Source organism: Bos indicus x Bos taurus, chromosome 19 (genome assembly GCF_003369695.1).
Source record: "Bos indicus x Bos taurus breed Angus x Brahman F1 hybrid chromosome 19, Bos_hybrid_MaternalHap_v2.0, whole genome shotgun sequence".
Classification (NCBI taxonomy): domain Eukaryota; kingdom Metazoa; phylum Chordata; class Mammalia; order Artiodactyla; family Bovidae; genus Bos; species Bos indicus x Bos taurus.
In genome coordinates this window covers 62,581,040-62,603,151 of record NC_040094.1, presented here as the reverse complement: position 1 = coordinate 62,603,151, position 22,112 = coordinate 62,581,040, and the positions used below count along the sequence as shown (strand labels likewise).

The following is a 22,112-nucleotide window of genomic DNA, read 5'->3' as shown; positions in this document are numbered from 1 at the left end:
GGCTCCTCTGTCCATGGGATTCTCCAGGCAAGAACACTGGAGCGGGTTGCCATGCCCTCCTCCAGGGGATCTGCCCGACCCAGGGATTGAGCTCGAGTCTCCTGCGTTGTGGGAGGATTCTTTACCACTGAGCCACCAGGGAAGCCCTTTCTTATTTATATTTTTGAGTAAATTTTATTATAAGCATACGTTACTTTTAAAATGAAAAATGAAAGCTATTTAACATGGAGGAGCAACCTTAGGATGTATACTTAGAAACTGTAAGAAGCCAGGTATTCACTCAGCCTAAGCAGGAATTTCTCACTCTAAGGGTCTGAGCTGCAAACTAGGGAGTGTCCCAGGGTAGCAGACACTCATCGCTTATCAGCAGTTTTCCTAATGGTAGAACTTGCCCCCAGCAAATATCCAGTACATGTCTTCCCAGCTTCCCTTGTGGTCACAGCATGGGCGAGCCACATCCTTGCCAAGGAGAGCTGCTGGGAAATCTGCTCAGTGGTGGCTGGGGGAGGTTCTCCTTCTGGCTGTGTGTGTGTGTGTGTGTGTGTGAGTGATGTGGGCAGAAACTTCAGCCTTTCAGGGTCAGACGTGCTCCTGTGAGGATGTGGTGTTGGTGCAGTGTCAACTCTTTGGTGACCACGAGGAGCTAACCCCAAGTTCACCATACAACACTCTGGTGCTGGTAGACCAGAAGGATGGAGAGAGTGGGGTCCTTGACTCATTGACCTGTACCTACCTCCCCCCATGTATCTTCAGAGATCTGAAACAAGTGGACTCGGGGAGGATTCGGTTCTCACTGGGCACTGCAGCTTCTAAGTGGCTCTTCCTTCCCAGACTGTTCACAGAGGCGTGTTGATGGAATGCCTTAAGCTGGGTTAGAGAATGAGCAATTCTCAAGTCCTGGGGAGCTGTTTTAACCCTCACAGCAAGAGGCCACATGCAGTTTTGCAATGTTTATTATCTCCTGTCATTAGAATTTGTTGCCTTAACTATTGGGGGGAATAGAGGTGTTTTCACGTGGCTGGACGGTTTCTCCTTTTCGTGGTTGTTGGTGTGCTTCCCCAAGCCCAGTTCTGCGGAAGACAAGGGTAAGTCCTGAAGACCCCCTTCGGTGGGGCAGGAGACGCCCAGTCTCTGCATGTGTGGGCTCGGGGGCAGGTCTCGGGGGAAAACCAGTCTTCGCATCTCCTGTCGGGCAGAGAACAGTGGCTAAACAGGAGCTCCCTGCTCATAGTTGCGGGGGAAGCACAGTTAGGAAGTTTGGAATGGTCAGCTCCACCGGGCTCTATTTAAAGTGGGTAACCGACAAGGACCTGCTGGACAGCGCAGGGAACTCTGCTCAGTCTCACGTGGCCGCCTGGGTGGGAGCGGAGTCTGGGGTACGTGCATGTGTATGGCCGAGTCCCTTTGCTGTCCACCAGGGACTATTACAGCATTGCTGAGCGGTCATGTCAAATAAAGTACCAAATACCAATACCGAATGAAACGTTTAAACTGAAACAACGGAAGAGAAGCAGCTTCCCGTGCTCCGGCCGGACCCTGCTTTTAGCATCCCTGTGTGCTAGTCTGCACCCGCTGACCCCGGACTCCCAGTCCACGCCCCAGCTCCTCCCCACTGGCGACCACAAGCCTGGTCTCTGTGTCTGTGAGGCTGTTCCTGTTTTGCAGATGAGTTTATTTGCACCAGATTTTAGATTCCACGTACGAATGGTATCGTATGGTATTTGTCTCTGTCTGGCTTAGTACGATAATCTCTAGGTCCATCCATTATTTGGTTCTTTTTATGGTTCAGTAACATTCCACTGTATATACGTACTTTAATTAAAAAAACAGACTAGAGCGTGGGGGCCCGGGGGCGCCTGCTCCGCACAGCAGGCTCCCGTCCCGGCTCCAGCTCTGACTGGCAGCCGCCTTGGGCCAATCCCTCAACGTCTAGCCCTTTGTTTCCTCATGGATAAAGCGAGGATGATGCTCACACGATGAGGTCATGAAGCCCAAGGCCTTGTGAGGGCTCCAGCACCATACCTGCCCCACACTAAGGAGTCCACACAAGGCTCCTACGGTCTTCAGGTCACGGGGATCCACCCTCCCAGGTGCCCTGTGCGTCGAGAGGCCGTCCCTACCTGGGGACATCACCGTCCTTCAGCAAGGCCTCGGGGAAGGGGGGGCACTGGGCTTAGCAGAAAGCACCTCCAGCTTGGAGGCCCTCCTCTGCCTCTGGCCCGTCAGTTTATGGTGCTGCCGTTATTACTGCTCCATTTTGCTCATGTTTATAGCATGTGGCTCAGTTTGCTCACCCTCCCTGAGGGTGGGGTTGGAATTCCGTGTCTGGATGCTCCAGCATGCCTGGCTCTGGGCACGTGGACCCTCCGGAGGGAATACTGGTCAGCGGCTGGGAAGAGGGGCAGCAGGAACATGTGAGAGGAGGCGCTGGGGCTGGTTCGTGGGAAGGTCGGCGTGCAGAGTTCTCTGTGTGGCTGCACATTGGAATCCTGAGTGGACAGGTGATTAACCATGTGGTTTGCATGAGTTCCAGGGACTTGAGATACTCAGTTTTAAAACCAGGACTGCAGGGTCCTGGGACAGGACTCTTAGTGTTAAAGATACAAAGTCCCAGGAAAACTGAGCAAGTCAGTCCTGGGGAAACTGGGATGAACTGGCCACTCTACCAGCAGGGCTTTACAGCCTGCTGCTGCCCGGGGACTCACCCCTGGAGCTTCTGATCTCTGCTCTGGGGGAGGGAAGATGGGGAGGAGCGTGATTGCCCGGGTGACTGTGATGTTCAGGGAGGTCTGGGAACTACCGATGGGTAGAAGTTTCTGACCCGGATTCCAGTGTACACGATGGAGCTGAGAGTGGGTTACAGGCGGCCGGCATACTGGCCTCAGCCCTAGGGGCACTGATGGAGTGAGCCCGGATGGGAAGTCCTGCTGAGTGATGACATATAAATATGGGGCATAGAGAACTCATCAAAAAGGGAAATTCTGAGGTCCCACCCAAGACACCCAGGATCCCTTTATGGCAATGACTGCAAGCCTGGGGCATCTGCATGCTCCTCAAACTTCCCAAGTGATTCATTCTTTGTTTTTGTCCCTAAGTCAAGTCTGACTCTTTGCAACCCCATGGACTATAGCCTGCCAGGCTCCTCTATCCATGGGATTATCCAGGCAAAAATAAAGGAGTGGGTTGCCATGTCCTTCTCCAGGGAGTCTTCCCGACCCAGGGACTGAACCCACGTCTCTGTGTGTCCTGGACTGGCAGGCGGATTCTTTACTTCTGAGCCACCAGGGACGTCCCCCAAGTGATTCGTGTGCATACGCAAACTTTCGAATGGTGAGACTGCAGCTCTAGGAAGTACCACACAGACGTAACAGTAAGAGTTCCAAGGACCTGCCTCCCGGAACAGTCCGACTTGAATTGACCTGGGTCCTGAAGGTGACAGGTGAGGAAGAAGGAACCATCATCCTTTATCACAAAAGATCCCCCTCTCCCCAGACCTCTTCCTCTTCTGGAAATGGCTGTGCTTCTGAACACAACTGTGGCCACCTGCCTTCAGCTCTTTCCCTGAATCTGTGCAGACCTGTGGGTAGACTGGATTTAGTCTCTTGTGACAGTTGGGACTATTCTCGATTCTTACTCTTCCTACCCTGTGGACTTGCGGTGAGCAAAAGTGGAATGAATATATTTCTCTGTAAGCTAGCGAGGGAGAAACAAAGATGCTTGCCGCCGTAAGCACTGAGCTTTAGGGTAATTTGTTTTGTGGCCGGAACTGACTAATGAATCCCTCCAAAGAAAGGAAGCCCTGGGCTTTTTCCCAGTTCTCACTAAAAGACGTTACAACCCTGTGCAGAAGAAAAGCTTGCTTACCGTGGTGGCGAGGGCCTGGAAAGGGCAGAAAACCTGTCCAAACTGATAGCGCTTGTGAGGGTTGATGTCTCCAAAGCGGCTGCGACGCTCCTTGCGGCCGGCCAGCCTCTTCTCCGCCTTCATGTCCATGAAGTTCTGGAAGGGGCCCTGCTGGGGCAGGTGGGCCGCATGCACCTGTGTGAGGAATCCCAGAAACAAAGGTTCCCGAGCACCACGGGATCACGGCGAGACCAGGCGGGGGGCTTTTTAGAAGGGGCAGCTCTCGTTCAGGCCTCTCATGCGTGAGTTGGGCTTCCGGGTACCTCTCTTCATTTTCTGTATCCCCGGGATGCAGATCGAAGGGGCAAGCCCCAACCCTCCCCCACACGAAACCTAACCCCCTATGTGTCGCTGGGTCAGTGGGTCAGTGGCTGGAGGGTCAGGGCGCGAGCTCTAGTGATGACCCCGTCCCTCTCTATGGGACCTTCACTCACCACCCACCTCTGTGGCAGATTATTATTATTTTAAAATTTTATTTGGGGTGTAGTTGATTTACGATGTCTTAGATTCAGGTGTACGGCAAAGTGATTCAGTTACACGTAAGTGTTAGTAGCTCGGTCGTGTCCGACTCTTTTCAACCCCACAGACTGTAGCCCACCAGGCTCCTCTGATTTTCCAGGCAAGAATACTGAAGTCGGTTGCCATTTTTTCCTCCAAGGGATCTTCCCGACCCAGGGGATCTTCCCGACCCAGGGATCGAACCCGGGTCTCCCGCATTGTAGGCAGATTCTTTACCATCTGAGCTACTGGGGAAGCCCTCAGTTATACATAAACATGCATCTTTTTATGTTTCAGAGTCTTTCCCCCCATAGTTTATCATAGACTCTTGGGCAGAGTTCCCTGTGCTGCGCAGAAGGTCCTTGGTCATCTATCCTGTGTAGTAGTGTGAACGCCCATCCCGGCTCCCAGTTTATCTCCCCCTGCCAGTGCTCTCCCTTTGGTAACCATAAGTTTGCTTTGGCGGGGGGAGGAACAGACCAGGCCTGACATGGAAGAAACCATTAGGACCATCAGGAGACTGCCCGGTTTTGAGGACTTTTCTTTTCTCTGTAGGGATCCGCGATGAGGGTCATGCTGGGTGCATTAGGACCTGCACTCGGGGTTCCCTTTCTCCCCTGCCCTGGCCTCACCAGGTGTCAGGGCTGGACAGGGACGTGGGGGAGGGAGACACCACCCGCTCCTGCCCCTCTGGTTTGCACGGGCCTCAGCACTCTCTCAGCTCACCCCTGGACGGGGCCTGTTCTCACTGTTCAGTCTGCAAAGGACGAAGGGGGAAAGGGACCCTCAGGAGACTCACGTCGTGTATCCAGAACCTGTTCGCTGTCGGAGGAGTCAGTTCCCAGCTTCGTCCCAGGGCTTTCACGGAGCTCAGACTCGAGACCAAAGGTGGATAAACAGGTCCCAGGGGGACCGGCAGCTTCCAGTCTGTTCCTGGGGGGTGAGGAGAGAAAGGGCACCGCGGAGGACCCTGGCACTGCACCCCTTCCTTCCGGCCGCGACCAGGGCTGATCTGTCCGTGTTTGACCCCAGCATAACCAGGAGGAGGCTTGTGCGGCTGAGAAAGAAGCAGACCCTCACCCCAGGGCCCAGAATGAAAGCATTGTTAGGAGATCCACGGAAGCCTGGTGACGATGTTCCGATTTGCTTTTCTGTAATGTGACCAGCTTTGTGGATGTGTCTCAGGCCATGTTCGCTTTTTGTGAGTTGAGGCCACACAGGTTGAGTTGATTCTTGCTCTGGGGGTTTAACTGAGTAGAGAAGGTTCTTAGGGGCTCTGACATGGTCATTTAATTTGGTTTATTAAAGGATAACTTAAGTAAGCCTCTCACTTTTCTGCCTTTGTGCAGGATTATTCTTTGACTTGAGTGTGGAGATCGGAGAACTTTCTCTGTTGATGGCCTGATAATAAACATTTAAGTCTTTGTGGGCCATCTCGTCTATCACAGCACCAGAGTAGCCACAGACAGTGTGCAAATATGCAGATGAGTGGGTGAGGCTGACTGTGTCCCAATAAAACTTTATTCATGGGCACTACATTTTGACTTTCAGGTCATTCTTCTTCGTCACCAAATAGTCCTCTTTTGATTTCTTCATCAACCAGTTAAAAACAGGAAAACACTTCCTAGTTTGCAAGCTTTAGGAAAATAGGTGGCAGGACAAATTTGCTGCCTTCTAATTCAGGAGACTAAGATCATGGCATCTGGTCCCATCATTCATCGCAAATAGATGGGGAAACAGTAGAGACAGTGAGAGACTATTTTCTTAGGCTCCAAAATCACTGCAGATGGTGACTGCAGCCACGAGATTAAAAGACGCTTACTCCTTGGAAGAAAAGCTATGACCAACCTATACAGCATATTAAAAAGCAGAGACATTACTTTGCTGACAAAGGTCCATATTGTCAAAGCTATGGTTTTTCCAGTAATCATGTATGGATGTGAGAGTTAGACCATAAAGAAAGTTGAGCACCAAAGAATTGATGCTTTTGAATGGTGGTGTTGGAGAAGACTCTTGAGAGTCCCTTGGACTGCAAAGAGATCCAACCAGTCCATCCTAAAGGAAATCGGTCCTGAATATTCAGTGGAATGACTGATGCTAAAGCTGAAGCTCCAATACTCTGGCCACCTGATGTGAAGAACTGACTCATTTGAAAAGACCCTGATGCTGGGAAAGATTGAAGGTGAGAAGAAAAGGGGATGACAGAAGATGAGATCGTTGGATGGCATCACTGACTCGATAGACATGAGTTTGAGCAAGCTTCGGGAGTTGGTGATGGACAGGGAGGCCTGGCCTGCTGCCGTCCCTGGGGTCACAAAGTCAGACATGACTGAGGGACTGAACTGAACTGAACTGTGTGAGTGCATTGAAGAAGGAAATGGCTACCCACTCCAGGATTCTTGCCTGGAAAGTCCCATGGACAGAGGAGCCTGGCAGGCTACAGTTCATGGGGTTGCAAAGAGTTAGACATGACTGAGTGACTGAGAACCTATCTGCAAGGCCCCCGCCTACATCAGTAGACAAAGAATCTGGAACAAGAAGGGAATGGACCCAGTTTTTTCTCCTTGGTCTCATCACAGGTGAACCCTTGAATTCAGCTCAAGGGCACCTGAACCCACTGTGGCTCCTTCAGAGGAGAGTGGTGATGATGGTGTGGAAACCCTAAAACACTCTTTGTTCTTTGGGGATGACTGAAAGGAGTGGGAATGGTTAGGGAAGATGAATGAATCTGGCGGGGGACATGCAGTCACTCTCACATATCTGAAGGCTGCCATGAAAAAGAGGGGTCAAGCTCGTCTGACCAGACCCTGTGGACAGAACTAGAACCAACAAAGGAAGCTGCAGGGAGGCAGGTTTGGGTGACGTTTGGTTTAAAAAAAGCAACAGCACTGCAGAGAATGCATTTATGGACCATGTTCTGCTCTCCAGCTTGTCTCCAGCCTCTTAGAGCAGTGTGGGCAGAGGGAGAATTTGAACGCCAATCTTGTTTACATATGGTCCCATCCTGGTGGCTCAGATAGTAAAGAATCTGCCTGCAGTGCAGGAGACCCGAGTTTGGTCCCTGGGTGGGGAAGATCCCCTGGAGAAGGGAATGGAAACCCACTCCAGTATTCTTGCCTGGAGGAGCCCATGGACAGAGGAGCCTGGAGGGCTATGGTCCATAGGGTCGCAAAGAATTGGGCACGACTGAAGTGACTTTGCAAGCTGAGCACAGTGAGCTCCGTTTTGCCCAAGAAGAACCAGGGCACCAGAATGTAGGATGAGGTGAACAAAGCCATGTGTGAGGGGTGGACCTTCACCCTCTCTGAGCCTTTGCTCTCTGCTCTCCTTTCTAGTTCAACCGTCTGCTCTTCAAGAAAACCGAGCCACGCTCTGCTTAGCCATCTAGTCTCGAGCACGTTGGCTGGATTGTGCAGTGCTGGCCTGAGTGTTGTGTTCCCCTGACCCTGACACTCGGGAGCAAGCGCTCCTTTGATCTGCAGTCTTCCAGATCTCAGATACCCCCGAGCAGAGGCGGTTGAACGCAAGGGCTGTGGTTCAGATTTCATGCTGCACGTGACTCCGGGGCTGGGGAGTGCCGGTTCCCCAAATGCAGCCGCTCCCCAAATGCAGCCGCTCCCGGCATTCTCTGCACTGAGGTTCCAAAAATCGCTGCTGAAACCGCACTTTTCCAAGCAAGGCTGTTTCTTCTGGAACATTTCTCCGTCTCCCCCTCCCCACCACTCTGCCCTGACATCTTACATGTCTGGTACCTCCTGCTGGGATCTCTTGCCTGGCGGAACCCCTGGCGGTTTAGAGGTGCCTCCCCAGGCCGTGAGAGACAACCTGGCTTTGGAGCTGGGCATTCCGCAGGCGGCAGGGCCGTGGGCTCGAGTCTCCCTTAAGCTGTGCCACGTCAGGCTTGCGACATGTGGGGAGGGCAGCCGGGCAGCTGTGAGGGACGGCCAGCCGCTGTAGGAGCATCTGTTGGAAAACTTGCTGTGTAATTTCCGGAGCCTTCCAGGGACAGAAGTGGGTAAAAAACCCCAAATGGAAGAAAGTCTTAATCACTTTCAAGTGGGAGGAAAGTAAGACACAGCCCGGCTCGCATGGTCTGAACTGCAGGCTCCCACAATGGCTTCCAAAGCTTCCACCAGCCCCTTGGGGACCAAGCCCTGACCTTCTTGGGGGTCACTGATTCGGTCCAGATGGGAGCATATGTAGATGAAAGTGGCGTTCAAATTCTCCCTCTGCCCACACCGCTCTGAGAGGCTGGACATGAGTTGGAGAATAGAATATGGTCCATAAGTGCATTCTCTGCATTAGTGTGTTACTTTAATGATATGCTCAGTTGATCAGTCGTGTCCAACTCTTTGTGATCCATGGACTGTAGCCCCCAGGCTCCTCTCTCCATGAGATTTTCCCAGCAGGAATACTGGGATAGGTTGCCATTTTCTCCTCCAGGGATCTTCCTGACCCAGGGACTGAACTCATGTTTCCCGCATCTCCTGTATTGGCAGGTGGATTCTTTACCACTGAGCCACCTGGGAAGCCTTTTTTAATGTTAAGGTATGAATTGTATATTTTATGTCATTAATCACGCATATATTGTCAGTCTATCAACAGAGCATCTAGGCACATACAATAATATTTAACATGTGTGAAAGTGAAATGATAGTCATTCAGTCATGTCCAACTCTTCATGACCTAATGGACTGCGGCCCACCAGGCTCCTCTGTCCATGGGATTTCCCAGGCAAGAATACTGGAGTGGGTTGCCCTTCCCTTCTCCAGAGGATCTTCCTGACTCAGGAATCGAACCCAGGTCTCCTGCACTGCAGGCAGATTCTTTAACATCTGAGCCGCCTGGGAAGCCCAACCTGTGTGGGCTCCTTCCCAGAGCACCACGTGTTTCCGATGGGGACCTGATACTGTTTCCACTCAGGTCCGTGCCACCCTCGTCTCTCATCTGAATGGTCTCTGCGTTTGTGTTGTGGACGGTCTCCTCTGGTTTTCATGCACTGGGGTGTTTCCAGCACCTGAAACAGTGTCTGGAGCAGAGTGGGTGCTCACCACACAGTGAACGACAGAATGAACCCACTTTTGAGCCCTACAGGCTCCCTAGAGTCCCTGTCACGCAGCTGACTGTGCACATGGGTGGTGCACGACCCCAAGGCTTTGATCTCGAAGCAGAGCTGGAGAGGAAGGTGAATGACAAGGTTGGAAGCCCGGGGAGGATGGACTCGGCTGCGTGCAGGGGTCTGGGACACTGTGGGCTCCTGTGCAGACCCTCAGAGGGCGTCTGAGCTGGGAGGCAGGAGGAGCCAGATGTCTGTCTCCTGTGCCTTTGAAGTTGACACTCATCCTGAATTCCGTTGGCAACGAAGAGTTTGCACTTGTTTTGCTTCGAAGTTGGAGTTGTTATCCTAAGATAAGTTGTCTCCTCTCTCCTACTTTTGCTGTATTTCTCGTCTTTCCCTTTCCCACAAATCTCCCTTTTCTTAATGTTTGTTTTTATTTATTTATTTGGTGGCTCCAGGTCATAGGTGTGGCATGTGGGATCTTAGTTCCCTGACCAGGGATTGAACCCAGGCCCCCTGCATGGGGAGCATGGAGCCTTAGCCACTGGGCCACAGGGAAGTCCCCTCACACAGCTTCTTAAGGACTAGTTTCAGTGCTGGGGAGCAGGACCAGACTTGGCAAAGCTTGCAAAAGCTTTCCAAGCTCAGTTTTATCTGGTTCACATCTTCACAGTTTTCACTGGCTTCCACGTGACTGAAACCAAGAAGACTTTCAGGGACTAGAAAGCGATTTGCAAGACGTGAGCCGGGTCTGCATCACTAAGAGCCCTTCCTGATTCTGTGTGACGGCAGGAACAGGAGGCAGTCAGGAGGACTTATGTAACCCTGGGTCTGGCAACTGGAATTTGTCACTGTGTTTGGGATTCAGTATAAGTGACAGCTCTGAGTTAATGATCAAAAACGATTGCGCCATCCAGTTAGTGAGGCTTGAAGATAACTTTTCACCTTAAAAACACCCCCCGCTTTTCTCTCCTGCACCCAGGAGGCACGCTGAGCAGAAGCATCACGTGAACACCTCTGCGGAGGGTGTGGCTTCTTTGCCTACAGCAGGAGATGGAAATGCGGAGATGACTTGCCTCCCTGTCTTCCTCTCTCTTCTGAGCTCCCGCTTCCGACCGCAGCCCCGCTCTGGCGTCTGCCGCTGGCACTAGGTGACACGTCTCCATTCTTCTGTTTTTAAAAGTCTGGCTGTGTCTGGTCTCCGTTGCGTCCTGGGGCATCTTCTCCGCGGTGGGTGGGCTTGGCGGCCCCGTGGCGAGTGGAACCTGAGTCCCCTGCCTTGCAAACTGCTTGCTTCTCTGCTGGGCCACCAGGGATGTGTCTGCCCCCCATTCTTGCAGAGATGCCTCGTTGGCAGCCGCCCTCTTCCTGCCTGAATGAGGTGTGCCTGGCTCGGTCCCTGCTTTGGGGGAAGAGCCCAGTTCCCAGACATGAAGGCAGCATGTTGGGGAAGGGCTCGTGTGTCCTTGGCCAGAAGCAGACTCTCTCCCTGAGGGCGAGGCACCTGCAATCTGTGGCTGCTGAGCCCCCTGCCCTGCCTGGCCATCGGTGTCCCTGGGAGTGGTCCCCTTTTTCCCAACCCTGGGTTTGACCTAAACGCAGAAGTGAGAGCCTTGGCGGTTGGACGCTAAGTCCTGAGCACTGTAGCTCTGCAGACTTGAACTTTGTAACCTGAATTCACCCGCCTCCATTCCCTGGGTCCCATCCCATCAGCTCCACCCTCGGCCCCGGGCCCCAGTTCCTGAAATGGAAAAGAGCCCGCAGGTTCCCCAGGACGGCTGGCCTTACCCCTGGCATCCTTCCGGGACTCTCTCTTGCCAGGAGAAGCTCTGTCCTCCGCAGCCTTGTCGTCGCTGGCATCCCTGGTCTTGTTGCCCGTGACCTGGGCCCCTTCTCCCTTCAGCAGCCTCTGACCGAGGGCCCGGGGCTGCTCTTCAGACAGGGCTTCCTTCTTCTTCCTCCTCTCACTGGGCGCTCTAAACACAAAACCCCCATCAGCGCTGATGCTCTGAGGGCATCAACTGCCCCTGAACATGGGGCCTGGCCTGTGGGCTTAAGTGGAAGGCACTGAACGGAGAGCCTAACTTCAGGAAAAAGGATGTAAACTGGAGAGAAAATGGATGGATGAAGTCCCTTATCTTTGCATATAGTAGAGGGCGGAGAAGGCGACGGCACCCACTCCAGTGCTCTTGCCTGGAAAATCCCATGGATGGAGGAGCCTGGAAGGCTGCGGTCCATGGGGTCGCTGAGGGTTGGACACGACTGAGTGACTTTACTTTCACTTTTCACTTTCATGCATTGAAGAAGGAAATGGCAACCCACTCCAGTGTTCTTGCCTGGAGAATCCCAGGGACGGGGAGGCCTGGTGGGCTGCCGTCTATGGGGTCGCACAGAGTCGGACACGACTGAAGGGACTTAGCAGCATAGTAGAGGGAGAGATGAGTAGACATGTCCAGTGCCCAAGTAGCAGGGCGATCGGAGAGCAGGTGCGTGCGTGCGTGTATGTGTGTGTGTGTACACACACATATCATTACACACTCATGTATATGAATGAAAGAAAATAGTTCTTATGAGCTAGTATTTCATTTTTATGGGGTAAGCTTAATATTTGCTGTTATTTAGTTATTCAGTCGTGTCTGACTCTTTGCGACCCCATGGACTGTACCCACCAGGCTCCTCTGTCCATGGGATTTCCCAGGCAAGGACACTGGAGTGCCATTTCCTTCTCTAGTGGATCTTTCTGATCCAGGGATCCAACCCATGTCTCTTGTATCTCCTGCACTGCAGGCAGACCAGTTGAAAAGAAGGTTATTTTGGGGGAATATCAAACACAATTCTCGGGTCACCCTCAAACCTCCAAGTCATCCCTCTTGGCAAGACCCACCAGGAGCTTCCTGACAGCCCTGCCCATTTCCTCCCCGCCCCTTCCCACCCCCAGTGCTGGGCATCCAGGCCCAGGTTTCTGTGCCTCGAGCTGTGTTTCTCACTCTGCCTGGAATGTCACACTTTCCCCCTCTCCTCATTTGTGGCCCCATCCTCTTAGGGCCTCCTCCTTGCCAGTCCTCCATGGAGTGGTCCATGACACCTCCCGCCTCCCTCCCATCCGTGTAGACCTGCCCTCCCTCTGGTCCCCAGCCCCTCTCAAGCATCTCCATTCTAGTGATGACCGCAAGTGCAATACACGGTCCATCCTCGTGCCTGTCTCCACTGTCACGTACTGTGTTCCACAAGGGCTTACACTCCACCTTGTTCCCCAGCGGACCCCCAGCATGAAGCACTGTATCTGGCAAGAGACAGACGCTAAGTTCATATGGGCGGATGGACGGATGGGTAGATGGGTGGGTCAATGGGTGGATGCCTGGGTGGGTGGACGGATGGAGGGATGGGTGGGTGAGTGGTGGATGGAGGAGTGGATGGATGGATAGATGGTTGGGTTAAGGGATGGATGGGTGGGTGAGTGGGTGAATGGGTGGGTGAACGGGTGGCTGGACAGATGGACGGATGGGTGGATGCCTGGGTGGATGGATGGATGGATGGATGGATGGGTAGAGGACAAAATATAGGGTAAAGGTTGAGGAGAATAAAAGACAGTAGATCAAAAATATGAACTATGTGAAGAGAGAGTTGGAGGCATGATTAATACACCTCAGATCCACAGTGACACCCAGAGTCGGTCAGGAGCAGAGAGTCAGGGTGCTGCTTGTACCAATGAAGGCTGCATCTGAGATTCATCAAGAGTGTCCACCTACACTAGAGGCTCAGAAAAGAGGACGTGATTTGCGTTTGCATTTTGTGGTTGGCTCATCTGAAGAAGCACTACGTGGCAAGATCTCTGGCGAGCTTAAGTTCTTCCCTGAAAGCCAGAGAAGTTGCATCTGAAACCCAGCGTCCTGGACGTGATAATTAGAAGAGAATGTTAAGGTGTAGACACCACCATGTCCCTCTGGGAGCCCTGGTTAACACCAGGCATCGAACTGTCCTCCCTGAGGTTGGACGGGCACCTGGCATTTTCTCCACACCTTAAAAAAGCACGTGGCTTTTCTTTGATGAGTTTGAACTTGGCTTCTGAAGCCTCTGTGCACTTGGGCTTCTCGGCTGCTCCTTTGCAAAGACGCAGCTTCAGCAGTTTGTGTGCTGCAGTTGTGAGTCGCGGGGCAGTTGTTTAGAAAGACGACATTCTTGCACTCAGGGGACATCTGCTCTGTGTCTGATCACCAGAAACCTCCACCTCTGCTAGCAAGTTGTATCATTTGAACCGATCAGCCGGAGGCGCGTTTTGGCACAAGAAGGAAATCAACACTCAATAAAGATACTATTATAGTGTCTCTGGTGCCCTATTCAAGGATCTTAGACTGTGTCCCTCTGTTACGGATTCTTATTTATGAAGTCAGAGCTGGGCGGTACCAGTTACCAGACCCGGGCAGAAATGCAAATGAGCACGGACCCTCAGGACTCCTTGTCAAGATGGATTGACCATCGAGTGACTGCTCAGGGGGCAGAGATGTCCCCTCATGAGAACATATTCTGGCATATAAAATTATCCTCATAAAATGTTGGCGAGAAGAGTAGTCTGAGGGCCCTCCGTCAAGTCACCCATGGGGGACGGGCTGCTCTGCATCTGTTTTCAATTAACTGTGTTTATTATCTTTGCATCTCACTCCCCAGCTCAGCATAATCAGTTAGGAACTATCTCCTGTGATCTTAGCTGAAAGCCTGTTTTTGTAAGTGGAGCTGGCTGTTTGCTTTCACACTCGAGGCGGTGACACGGCTCCCTTCGCTGTGAGCCTGGTGTGTGCTTTGTCGGCGCCGCAGGACGGGGCCTGGGGCTCTGTTTATCCAGCACTTGTTGCTGTTCCCTGTGGGGCTGCAGATGCTGTGTTGGGTGTTAGGGTGGAGTGGGGACAGAGCATCAGTGCGTGAATATCTAAAGAGAGAAGCTGTCCTTTGTGAAAAGTGCTGGAAGGGAAACTAACCAGGGAGAGAGACAGTCATTGTGAGGGCCACCTTCTGAATTGCTGGGGAACTGGAGGCAAAAGGAAAAGAGGGCATCACTGACTCAACGGACACGAACTTGGTCAAACTCCAAGAGATGGTGAGGGACAGGGAGGCCTGGCATGCTGCCGTCCACGGGCTCGCAAAGAGACACAACCGAGTGACTGAACAGCAACAACCTTCTGAATTGACTGGTCTACCTCTTTGGGCAAGGGAATTTGGATCTGAGGCCTGAATGATAAGAGTGAGACATTCAAGCCCTTCTCTGGCGGTCCCGTGGTTAGGACTCTGCATTTCCACTGCAGACGGCTCAGGTTCCATCCCTGGTTGGGGAGCTAAGATCCTGCGTGAGGCAGTGTGACCCCCCAGAACAAATTGGTTAAGAACAAGCCATTCAGAGGGAAACTAGGCTCTCAATTGTGTCTGACTTTTTGCAACCCCATGGACTGCAGCCCACCAGGCTCCTCTGTCCATGGGATTTCCCAGGCAAGAGTACTGGAGTGGGATGCTATTTCGTCCTCCAGGGGCTCTTCCCAACGCAGGGATTGAACCAGTGTCTCCTGTATTGCAGGCAGATTCTTTACCATCTGAGCCACAGGGAAGCCCAGTAGGGATGATCCAAGCTACTTATTTAATGTTATCCTTTCAGTTCCAGCAAGTGGAACCCATTTTTTTTTTTTTTTTGGAACCCATTTTTTAAAGCTACTCTTTAAAAATGACATTTTCTCTGTACATCAGGGATTGAAAAAGCCAAAAAAGTACAGAGGCTCCTCTTATAACATTTCTTCGGTAGGTCTCTGCCTTCCTATTAATTTTCAGCAGAGTCTGTTTGTTTTTCCACTAGCTTGCTGGCGTCCGAGAACAGGCTGTTCCGTACTCTGCTTTGCTTATCTCCCTTTCTGTTTGGTTCTAAAGGTGTCCGTGGTGCTCTTAGGGAGTGTGATGTTTGAATGATTGGTGAGCAGCCTGCACTGCAAAATGCATTCACTTGCGGTTATCACTGGTGACCCACTTGGAAGAAAAACTTGCCCCAGCGGATTTCTGGTGTGTGTGCCTAGAATCTTAGAGCCTTGCAGGGGAAAGCCTTCTACTTTTGGTAGAAAAAGCTTAATTTTGGGAGTCAGAGAGCTTCAGTCAAGTCCTTAGCTCTATGGTCATCTAGTTTAGGACTTGAGGACTATGATAAGCATTTTTTTTTAAGTGTAAGAGTAACATTTCATTCTCCAGGGGATCTTCCTGACCCATGGATCGAATTCACGTCTCCTGCATTGGCAGGCGGATTCTTTACCACTGAGCCACCTGGGAAGCCCCATAAGTGCTGTACAATATTGGGCAAATTACAGGCGTTCAGTTCAGTTCAGTTCAGTTGCTCAGTTGTGTCCGACTCTTTGCGACCCCATGAATCGCAGCACGCCAGGCCTCCCTGTCCATCACCAACTCCTGGAGTTTACCCAAACTCATGTCCATCAAGTTGGTGATGCCATCCAGCCATCTCATCCTCTGTCGTTCCCTTCTCCTCCTGCCCCCAATCCCTCCCAGCATCAGGGTCTTTTCCAATGAGTCAACTCATCACATGAGGTGGTCGCAGTATCGGAGTTTCAGCTTCAGCATCAGTCCTTCCAATGAACACCCAGGACTGATCTCCTTTAGGATGGACTGGTTGGATCTCCTGGCAGTCCAAGGGACTCTCAAGAGTCTTCTCCGACACCATGGACTATGCAGTAATTCACAATTTTAAGGGATATCCTCCATTTATAGTTTTGACAACTATTGGCTATGTTCCCCTTGTTGTACAGTATGTCCTTGTATCTCCTTTTATTGCTTTTTCTTGTAGCTTATTTTCTATCTAACAGCTTGTACCCTTCAGTCCCCACTCCCTCTCGCCTCTCCCCGCCTCTACCAGCTGGTCACCACCGGCTTGTTCTCTACATCTGCGAGCCTGCTTCTTTTTTGTTATATTTGCTAGTTTGTTGTACTTTTTAGAGTCCACGTATAAGTGATATCATACAGTATTTCTGAAAATATCGTTGAACTCTGTTTCTGTCTGGGAGACGTGAATAATGAGATATATGTAAACTGCAGAGTAGTTGTGAAGACAAAAGGAAGTGACACATGTGACGTTCTTAGCATGAGACAGTTCATACTGGTCACCACAAACCGTCTATCACATTTTTATTATCAAACTTACAAACGCAATGGTTGCCTATTGGACAGGAAGCAAACGTTCCTGGTTTGCAGCTCTTGAAAGGCTGTTGACGAGCATTGCAGTTGTGTGTGTGCTGGGGGCGAGGTGCGGGGGTCCTGGGTGGGTTTTCTCTGTTACAGTCGAGCAGAGGTTTGCAGACTGGACCTCCTGATTGTATACTTTAAATCAGTTTGAACAAAAACTGTAAACTGCACAAACAATGGGAACTTTCCTATGCAACGTGGATTACAAGCTTCTCTTGAAAAACCGTCTGGTGGCCCGGGCCCCGCTGCAGCTGGCGACCGGCGCTGTGATCCAGACGCTGGCGTCACGGTCCGTGTGTCCTGCCCGGTTCCCTGCCCGTCTTGGAGCTGTTCTTCTTGTTTAGCTGCTCAGTCGTGTCCGACTCTTCGCGACCCCATGGACTGCAGCCCACCAGGCTCCTCTGTCCATGGGATTCTCCAGGCAACAACACCACCATGGGTTGCCATTTCCTTCTCCAGGGGATCTTCCCGACCCAGGGAGAGAACCCTACCTCCCACATTATAGGCGGATTCTTAACTGCTGAGCCACCTGGGAAGCCCACCCATCTTGGAGAGCTTGGACTTTCATCTCATATGGACTGTGGACCAGCTGGTAGGACCTTGGACGAGTTTTCTAATTCTTTTAGTTTCGGTTTCCCCATCTGTAAAATGGAGATGCTAATAGTAAGTCTTACCCCTGAAGTTTCTTTTGAGGAGGAAATAATAAGTTTTCCCGCAGTGCTTGGCACTCGGGAAGCCCTTGGGGCCAGCTACGGTTATCCTCAACAGAACACTTCACAGATCAGTGGGCATCTGGTTGAAATCCATACTTGGATGGGTGAAGCAGACACTTAGACACTGGTAGAAACAGAATTATGGATATGACAGGCATATGTTATAGGGAGATCATATCTCTGAAAAATACCGATAAGATTTTCTCCTTCATCCACTTGTACTTGATCCCTTCCCCACGCTGTTTCAGGAAAAGCTTTTAGACTGGTTCTCGTCCAGCCTGTCCACTGTCCATCCTTCCCCATCGTGGAGCTGCCGGTTGGATTCTATCAGGGGAGCCCTTGCCTCTGGCGTCCTTTAGTTTAGGCGATGGGATGCTCAGTGGGGGATGAAAAGAGGGAGGAAAGTGATGGCAGTACTTGTCCCTTGGGCTGGCTCCTCCCTGGGAGGCTGTCTCAAGCCTCCTGAGATCTCAGCTGAAGGCTGCACGCGTGCGTGAAGTCGCTTCAGTCACACCTGACTCTTTGTAACCCTATGGGCCATAGCCCGCTAGGCTCCTCTGTCCATGGGGTTCTCCAGGCAAGGAGACTGGAGTGGGTTGCTGTGCCCTCTTCCAGGGGATCTTCCTGACCCGGGGATCAAACTCCCGTTTATTGCATCTGCTGTGTCCCCTGCATTGACAGGTGAGTTCTTTAGCACTGACCCACCTGGGAAGCTGAACTGAAGGTTACCTGCTCTCTTTCCACACTTTGTGTGTCTGGGTTTGGTAAGCCTGCCTTCGGGCTGTCGGGCCTCGAATCTCCAGGCAGTGATGTTTACACGGTTGCCAGCCTCAGCTATGTGTTGTTTCCTCCTGCTCCCTGTGTGGCTCCCATAACTTGGTAAAGCCGCTTTGATTTATCCTATATCCAGTAAGTCATCAGCTGATGTAGCTTCTACTGAACTGGAGACAGTTAGGGTTATTGAAGCAGAAAGCGGAGAGAGTGAAGTCATTTTAAAGTCCTCATCTTCCATTGGCAAGAAATCCACAGCAAGGTAGAAACCGGGCTTTATGAAGAGAGAAAGGGTTTTCTAAATGCCTAAGGGTTTCTTTTAACATATACAGAGCTGAATGAGATCAGGGAGGGTCAAGATGGAGGGGATATGCGTATACTTATGGCTGATTCACACTGTTGTACAGTAAAAACTAATGCAGGATTGTAAAGCAATTATATTCCAATGAAAAAATAAGTTTTAAAAAAGCCATAGTGCAGAGCAGCTGGAGGAAAGGGCTTTGGGGAAGTGCCCACCCCGCGGGGGCGTGTCTGGGAGGCAAGAGCTAGGATGCTAACCCCCGCTAGGTCCCCCAGCTGCCTCCTCCCCGACTCCACCTGGTTTAGCCAAACCGGGTGGGGTTATGGGGATTAAGACTCGGGAGAGTCTGCACAGGGTGGTCCACCCCGGGCCCCCTGTGTCTGCCAGGGTTGCAGGAGGTAGAAGGCTGGATGCTGGGACCCTTCTGGCCCTGCCGAGAGATCGTCGGGGTGCTGAGTGCTCGATCCTGGCCCAGCCCTGTGGTCAGGGGCCCGCCCTGCAGAGGGACCGGGTGATCTGAGGGCTGCGGGATCCTCGGGCTTCGGCGGAGGCCAGCAGGGTGCCACAGGGGCAGAGAGGGCAGCTGCACCTGAGCGAGCCCTGCCCAGGCGCTGAGCGAGCCGCCCGCGGCCGAGTACCCGGCCCGGCTGTGCACCCGCCCTGCCTCTGCTCCGCGTTGGGAAGGGGCGGGAGGGGTGACCCCTCGAGGGAGAAAAGCCTTCAAGCTGACTCTTCATTCCCCCGAGGGAAGCTGAGTTCATCTCAAGGTGAAATGCTTCAAACAAGAACAGAGTAAGTTCCCCTTCACGGGCAGTTTTGATTTTTCTTGGCCATCAGGAGGACCGGGAACTCCAGAGCAAGACACTGGTGGCGAACGACTTCGTTTTCTCCACTCCGCTGTGCTCTGGGTAAACTCCGAAGCCCTCTCCAAGCCTTTCTTACAAAAGGGATTCTTTACGAGGGACCCTTGGGGCTTCCCTGGTGGCTCAGAGGGTAAAGTGTCTGCCTGCAATGTGGGAGACCCAGGTTTGATCCCTGGGTCGGGAAGATCCCCGGATGAGGAAATGGCAACTCACCCCAGTGTTCTTGCCTGGAGAATCCCATGGGCAGAGGAGCCTTGTCTGCAGGGTTGCAAAGAGTCGGACACGACTGAGCGACTTCACTTTCACTTTTCACTTGTGGCCTTGGAGCCACGTTGAGTCAGATTAGTGGTGCTGAATGCATTTCACCTACTGCAACGACTTTTACTTAGTTGATTTTACTCTAATAACTTTAAACGAAATTGATATGGAAAGAAAAATGTCCACATCCCCTCTACTGTACTTCAAAGACATCCACTTTCAAAAAAAAAAAAAAACGATTTTCTTATTTTTTATGTTGTTAAAGGACACCACCCTTATGGCAGAAAGTGTAGAAGAACTAAAGAGTGTCTTGGTGAAGGTGAAAGAGGAGAGTGAAAAAGTTGGCTTAAAACTCAACATTCAGAAAACGAAGATCATGGCATCTGGTCCCATCACTTCATGGGAAATAGATGGGGAAACAGGGGAAACAGTGGCTGACTTTATTTTTTGGGGCTCCAAAATCACTGCAAATGGTGACTGCAGCCATGAAATTAAAAGACGCTTACTCCTTGGAAGAAAAATTATGACCAACCTAGGCAGTATATTAAAAGCAGAGACATTACTTTGCCAACAAAGGTTCTTCTAGTCAAGACTATGGTTTTTCCAGTGGTCATGTATGGATGTGAGAGTTGGACTGTGAAGAAGGCTGAGCGCTGAAGAATTGATGCTTTTGAACTGTGGTGTTGGAGAAGACTCTTGAGAGTCCCTTGGACTACAAGGAGATCCAACCAGTCCATCCTAAAGGAAATCAGTCCTGAATGTTCATTGAAAGGACTGATGCTGAAGCTGAAACTCCAATACTTTGGCCACCTGATGTGAAGAGCTGATTCATTTGAAAAGACCCTGATGCTGGGAAACACTGAGGGCAGGAGGAGAAGGGGACGACAGAGGATGAGATGGTTGGATGGGGTCACCGACTCTATGGACATGAGTTTGAGTAAACTCCGGGAGTTGGTGATGGACAGGGAGGCCTGGCGTGCTGCAGTCCATGGGGTTGCAAAGAGTCAGATGTGACTGAGCGACTGAACTGAACTGAAAGGACTGCTGCTGCATCTGTGAGCTTTTTAAAACACTTTGCTTAAGGACAGCTCTGCTACCAACACCCAGAGCGGGTCTCCAGGGACATAAAAGAAGAAAGGGACGGATAATTACCTGATGTCGTCATATGGCATCAAGCTTCTGCTGACCTGGTAGGCCTTCCAGTTACTGAAACGGGACATTCTTCGGATGGTGTTCACATTCAGCAGTATGGACGGAATTTCTCTCTTCACTTCCGGCTTCTTAGCCTTTGCCCTTACACCGAATCCCAGGATTCACGGGGATCGCGTTCCATCCTTTCTCTGGCATCCTAGCCCTTGATTCGGGGGGCTCTGGACTTCCTTGGAATGTTGACATTGTGATGTTGCCAATGGAGTTCCTAAGCCGTTTGGAACTGGAGTCCTGAAGAAGAGATTTTAGCTCTGCTGACCTCGGCACGGCTTTTCCCTCATTTGTGCACTCAAGCACGTGACGGTGGGGAAGTGTTTTACTTGGACTGAGGGATGAGCACGAAGAAAAATTCGTTCCCTGCTCTGGTGTGTGTAGCTGTGACTGGGACGCATTGGCTATTCTGAATGATGCCTTATTCCTGTGTTTTTGTTGACTTGGATCTGAAAAGAGACATGATCAGATCTGCTCAGGTCACACACAGCTCTTTGTGACCCCACGGACTATTGCCTGCCTGGCTCCTCTGTCCATAGGATCCTCCAGTCAAGAACACTGCAGTGGGTTGCCATTCCCTTCTCCAGGGGCTCCTCCCAGACCAGGGGTTGAACCTGAGTCGCCTGCATTGGCAGGTGGGTTCTTTCCCACTGAGCCACCTGGGAAGCCCATCCACTTGTAGTGGAGATGCCTGTTTCAATAGGACTGCCTAGCAGGTTCATCCAGACGTGATGCTGCCGTCGGGAACCCTGTTGTACATGGAGCGTACTGGTGTCTTGAGATGCCATCTGTTCGTCTCTCATATTCCCAGGGGTGTCCCTCTGCTGTTCATAGTTTGCAGGTTCTTCCAGAAGGGCCTTGGATGGAGGCAGCCTTGGAGCCACACAGGAATGGACTGACTTTTCCATGTGCTGGAAGCGTCTGTTCTTACTTGAGCCCCGGCGAGTCAAGTGTAGGAAGTGTTAGCATCAGTTGCCCGGTCCTGTCTGACTCTCTGCAACCCCCATGGACTGTAATCCGTTGGGCTCCTCTGTCCGTGAAATTCTCCAGGCAAGAATACAAGAGTGGGTTGCCGTTTCCTTCTTCAGGGGTCTTCCCGACCTAGCGATCAAACCTGGGTCTCCTGCGTTGCAGGCGGATTCTTTATCATCTGAATAAAAATCTAGATACAGAATCTATGGACAAATGAGTGAAATGAATAAGCTATTAAAAATAAGCCATTTCATTAAGACTTTATAGTTTTCCCCACTAAAAACCAGGCTTTTTTTCTGTTCCTGAGGCCTACTCTGTTGGCTTTACTAGTGACTGCTGCTGCTGCTGCTAAG

The 22,112-nt window shown here is 51.5% G+C and overlaps 1 protein-coding gene across 1 annotated transcript; it reads right to left on the bottom strand.

The window, feature by feature from the left end:
- Positions 1–3,440: 3,440 nt before the first annotated feature.
- Positions 3,441–21,039, bottom strand: LOC113878215. Its single transcript, XM_027519154.1, has 5 exons — positions 20,740–21,039; positions 11,249–11,436; positions 5,201–5,334; positions 3,865–4,038; positions 3,441–3,577 (listed from the first exon to the last, which is right to left on the bottom strand). Exons 1-5 carry the CDS (start codon positions 20,805–20,807, stop codon positions 3,458–3,460), a joined length of 684 nt encoding a protein of 227 aa, XP_027374955.1. The 5' UTR covers positions 20,808–21,039; the 3' UTR covers positions 3,441–3,457.
- Between the last annotated feature and the right edge of the window lie 1,073 nt (positions 21,040–22,112).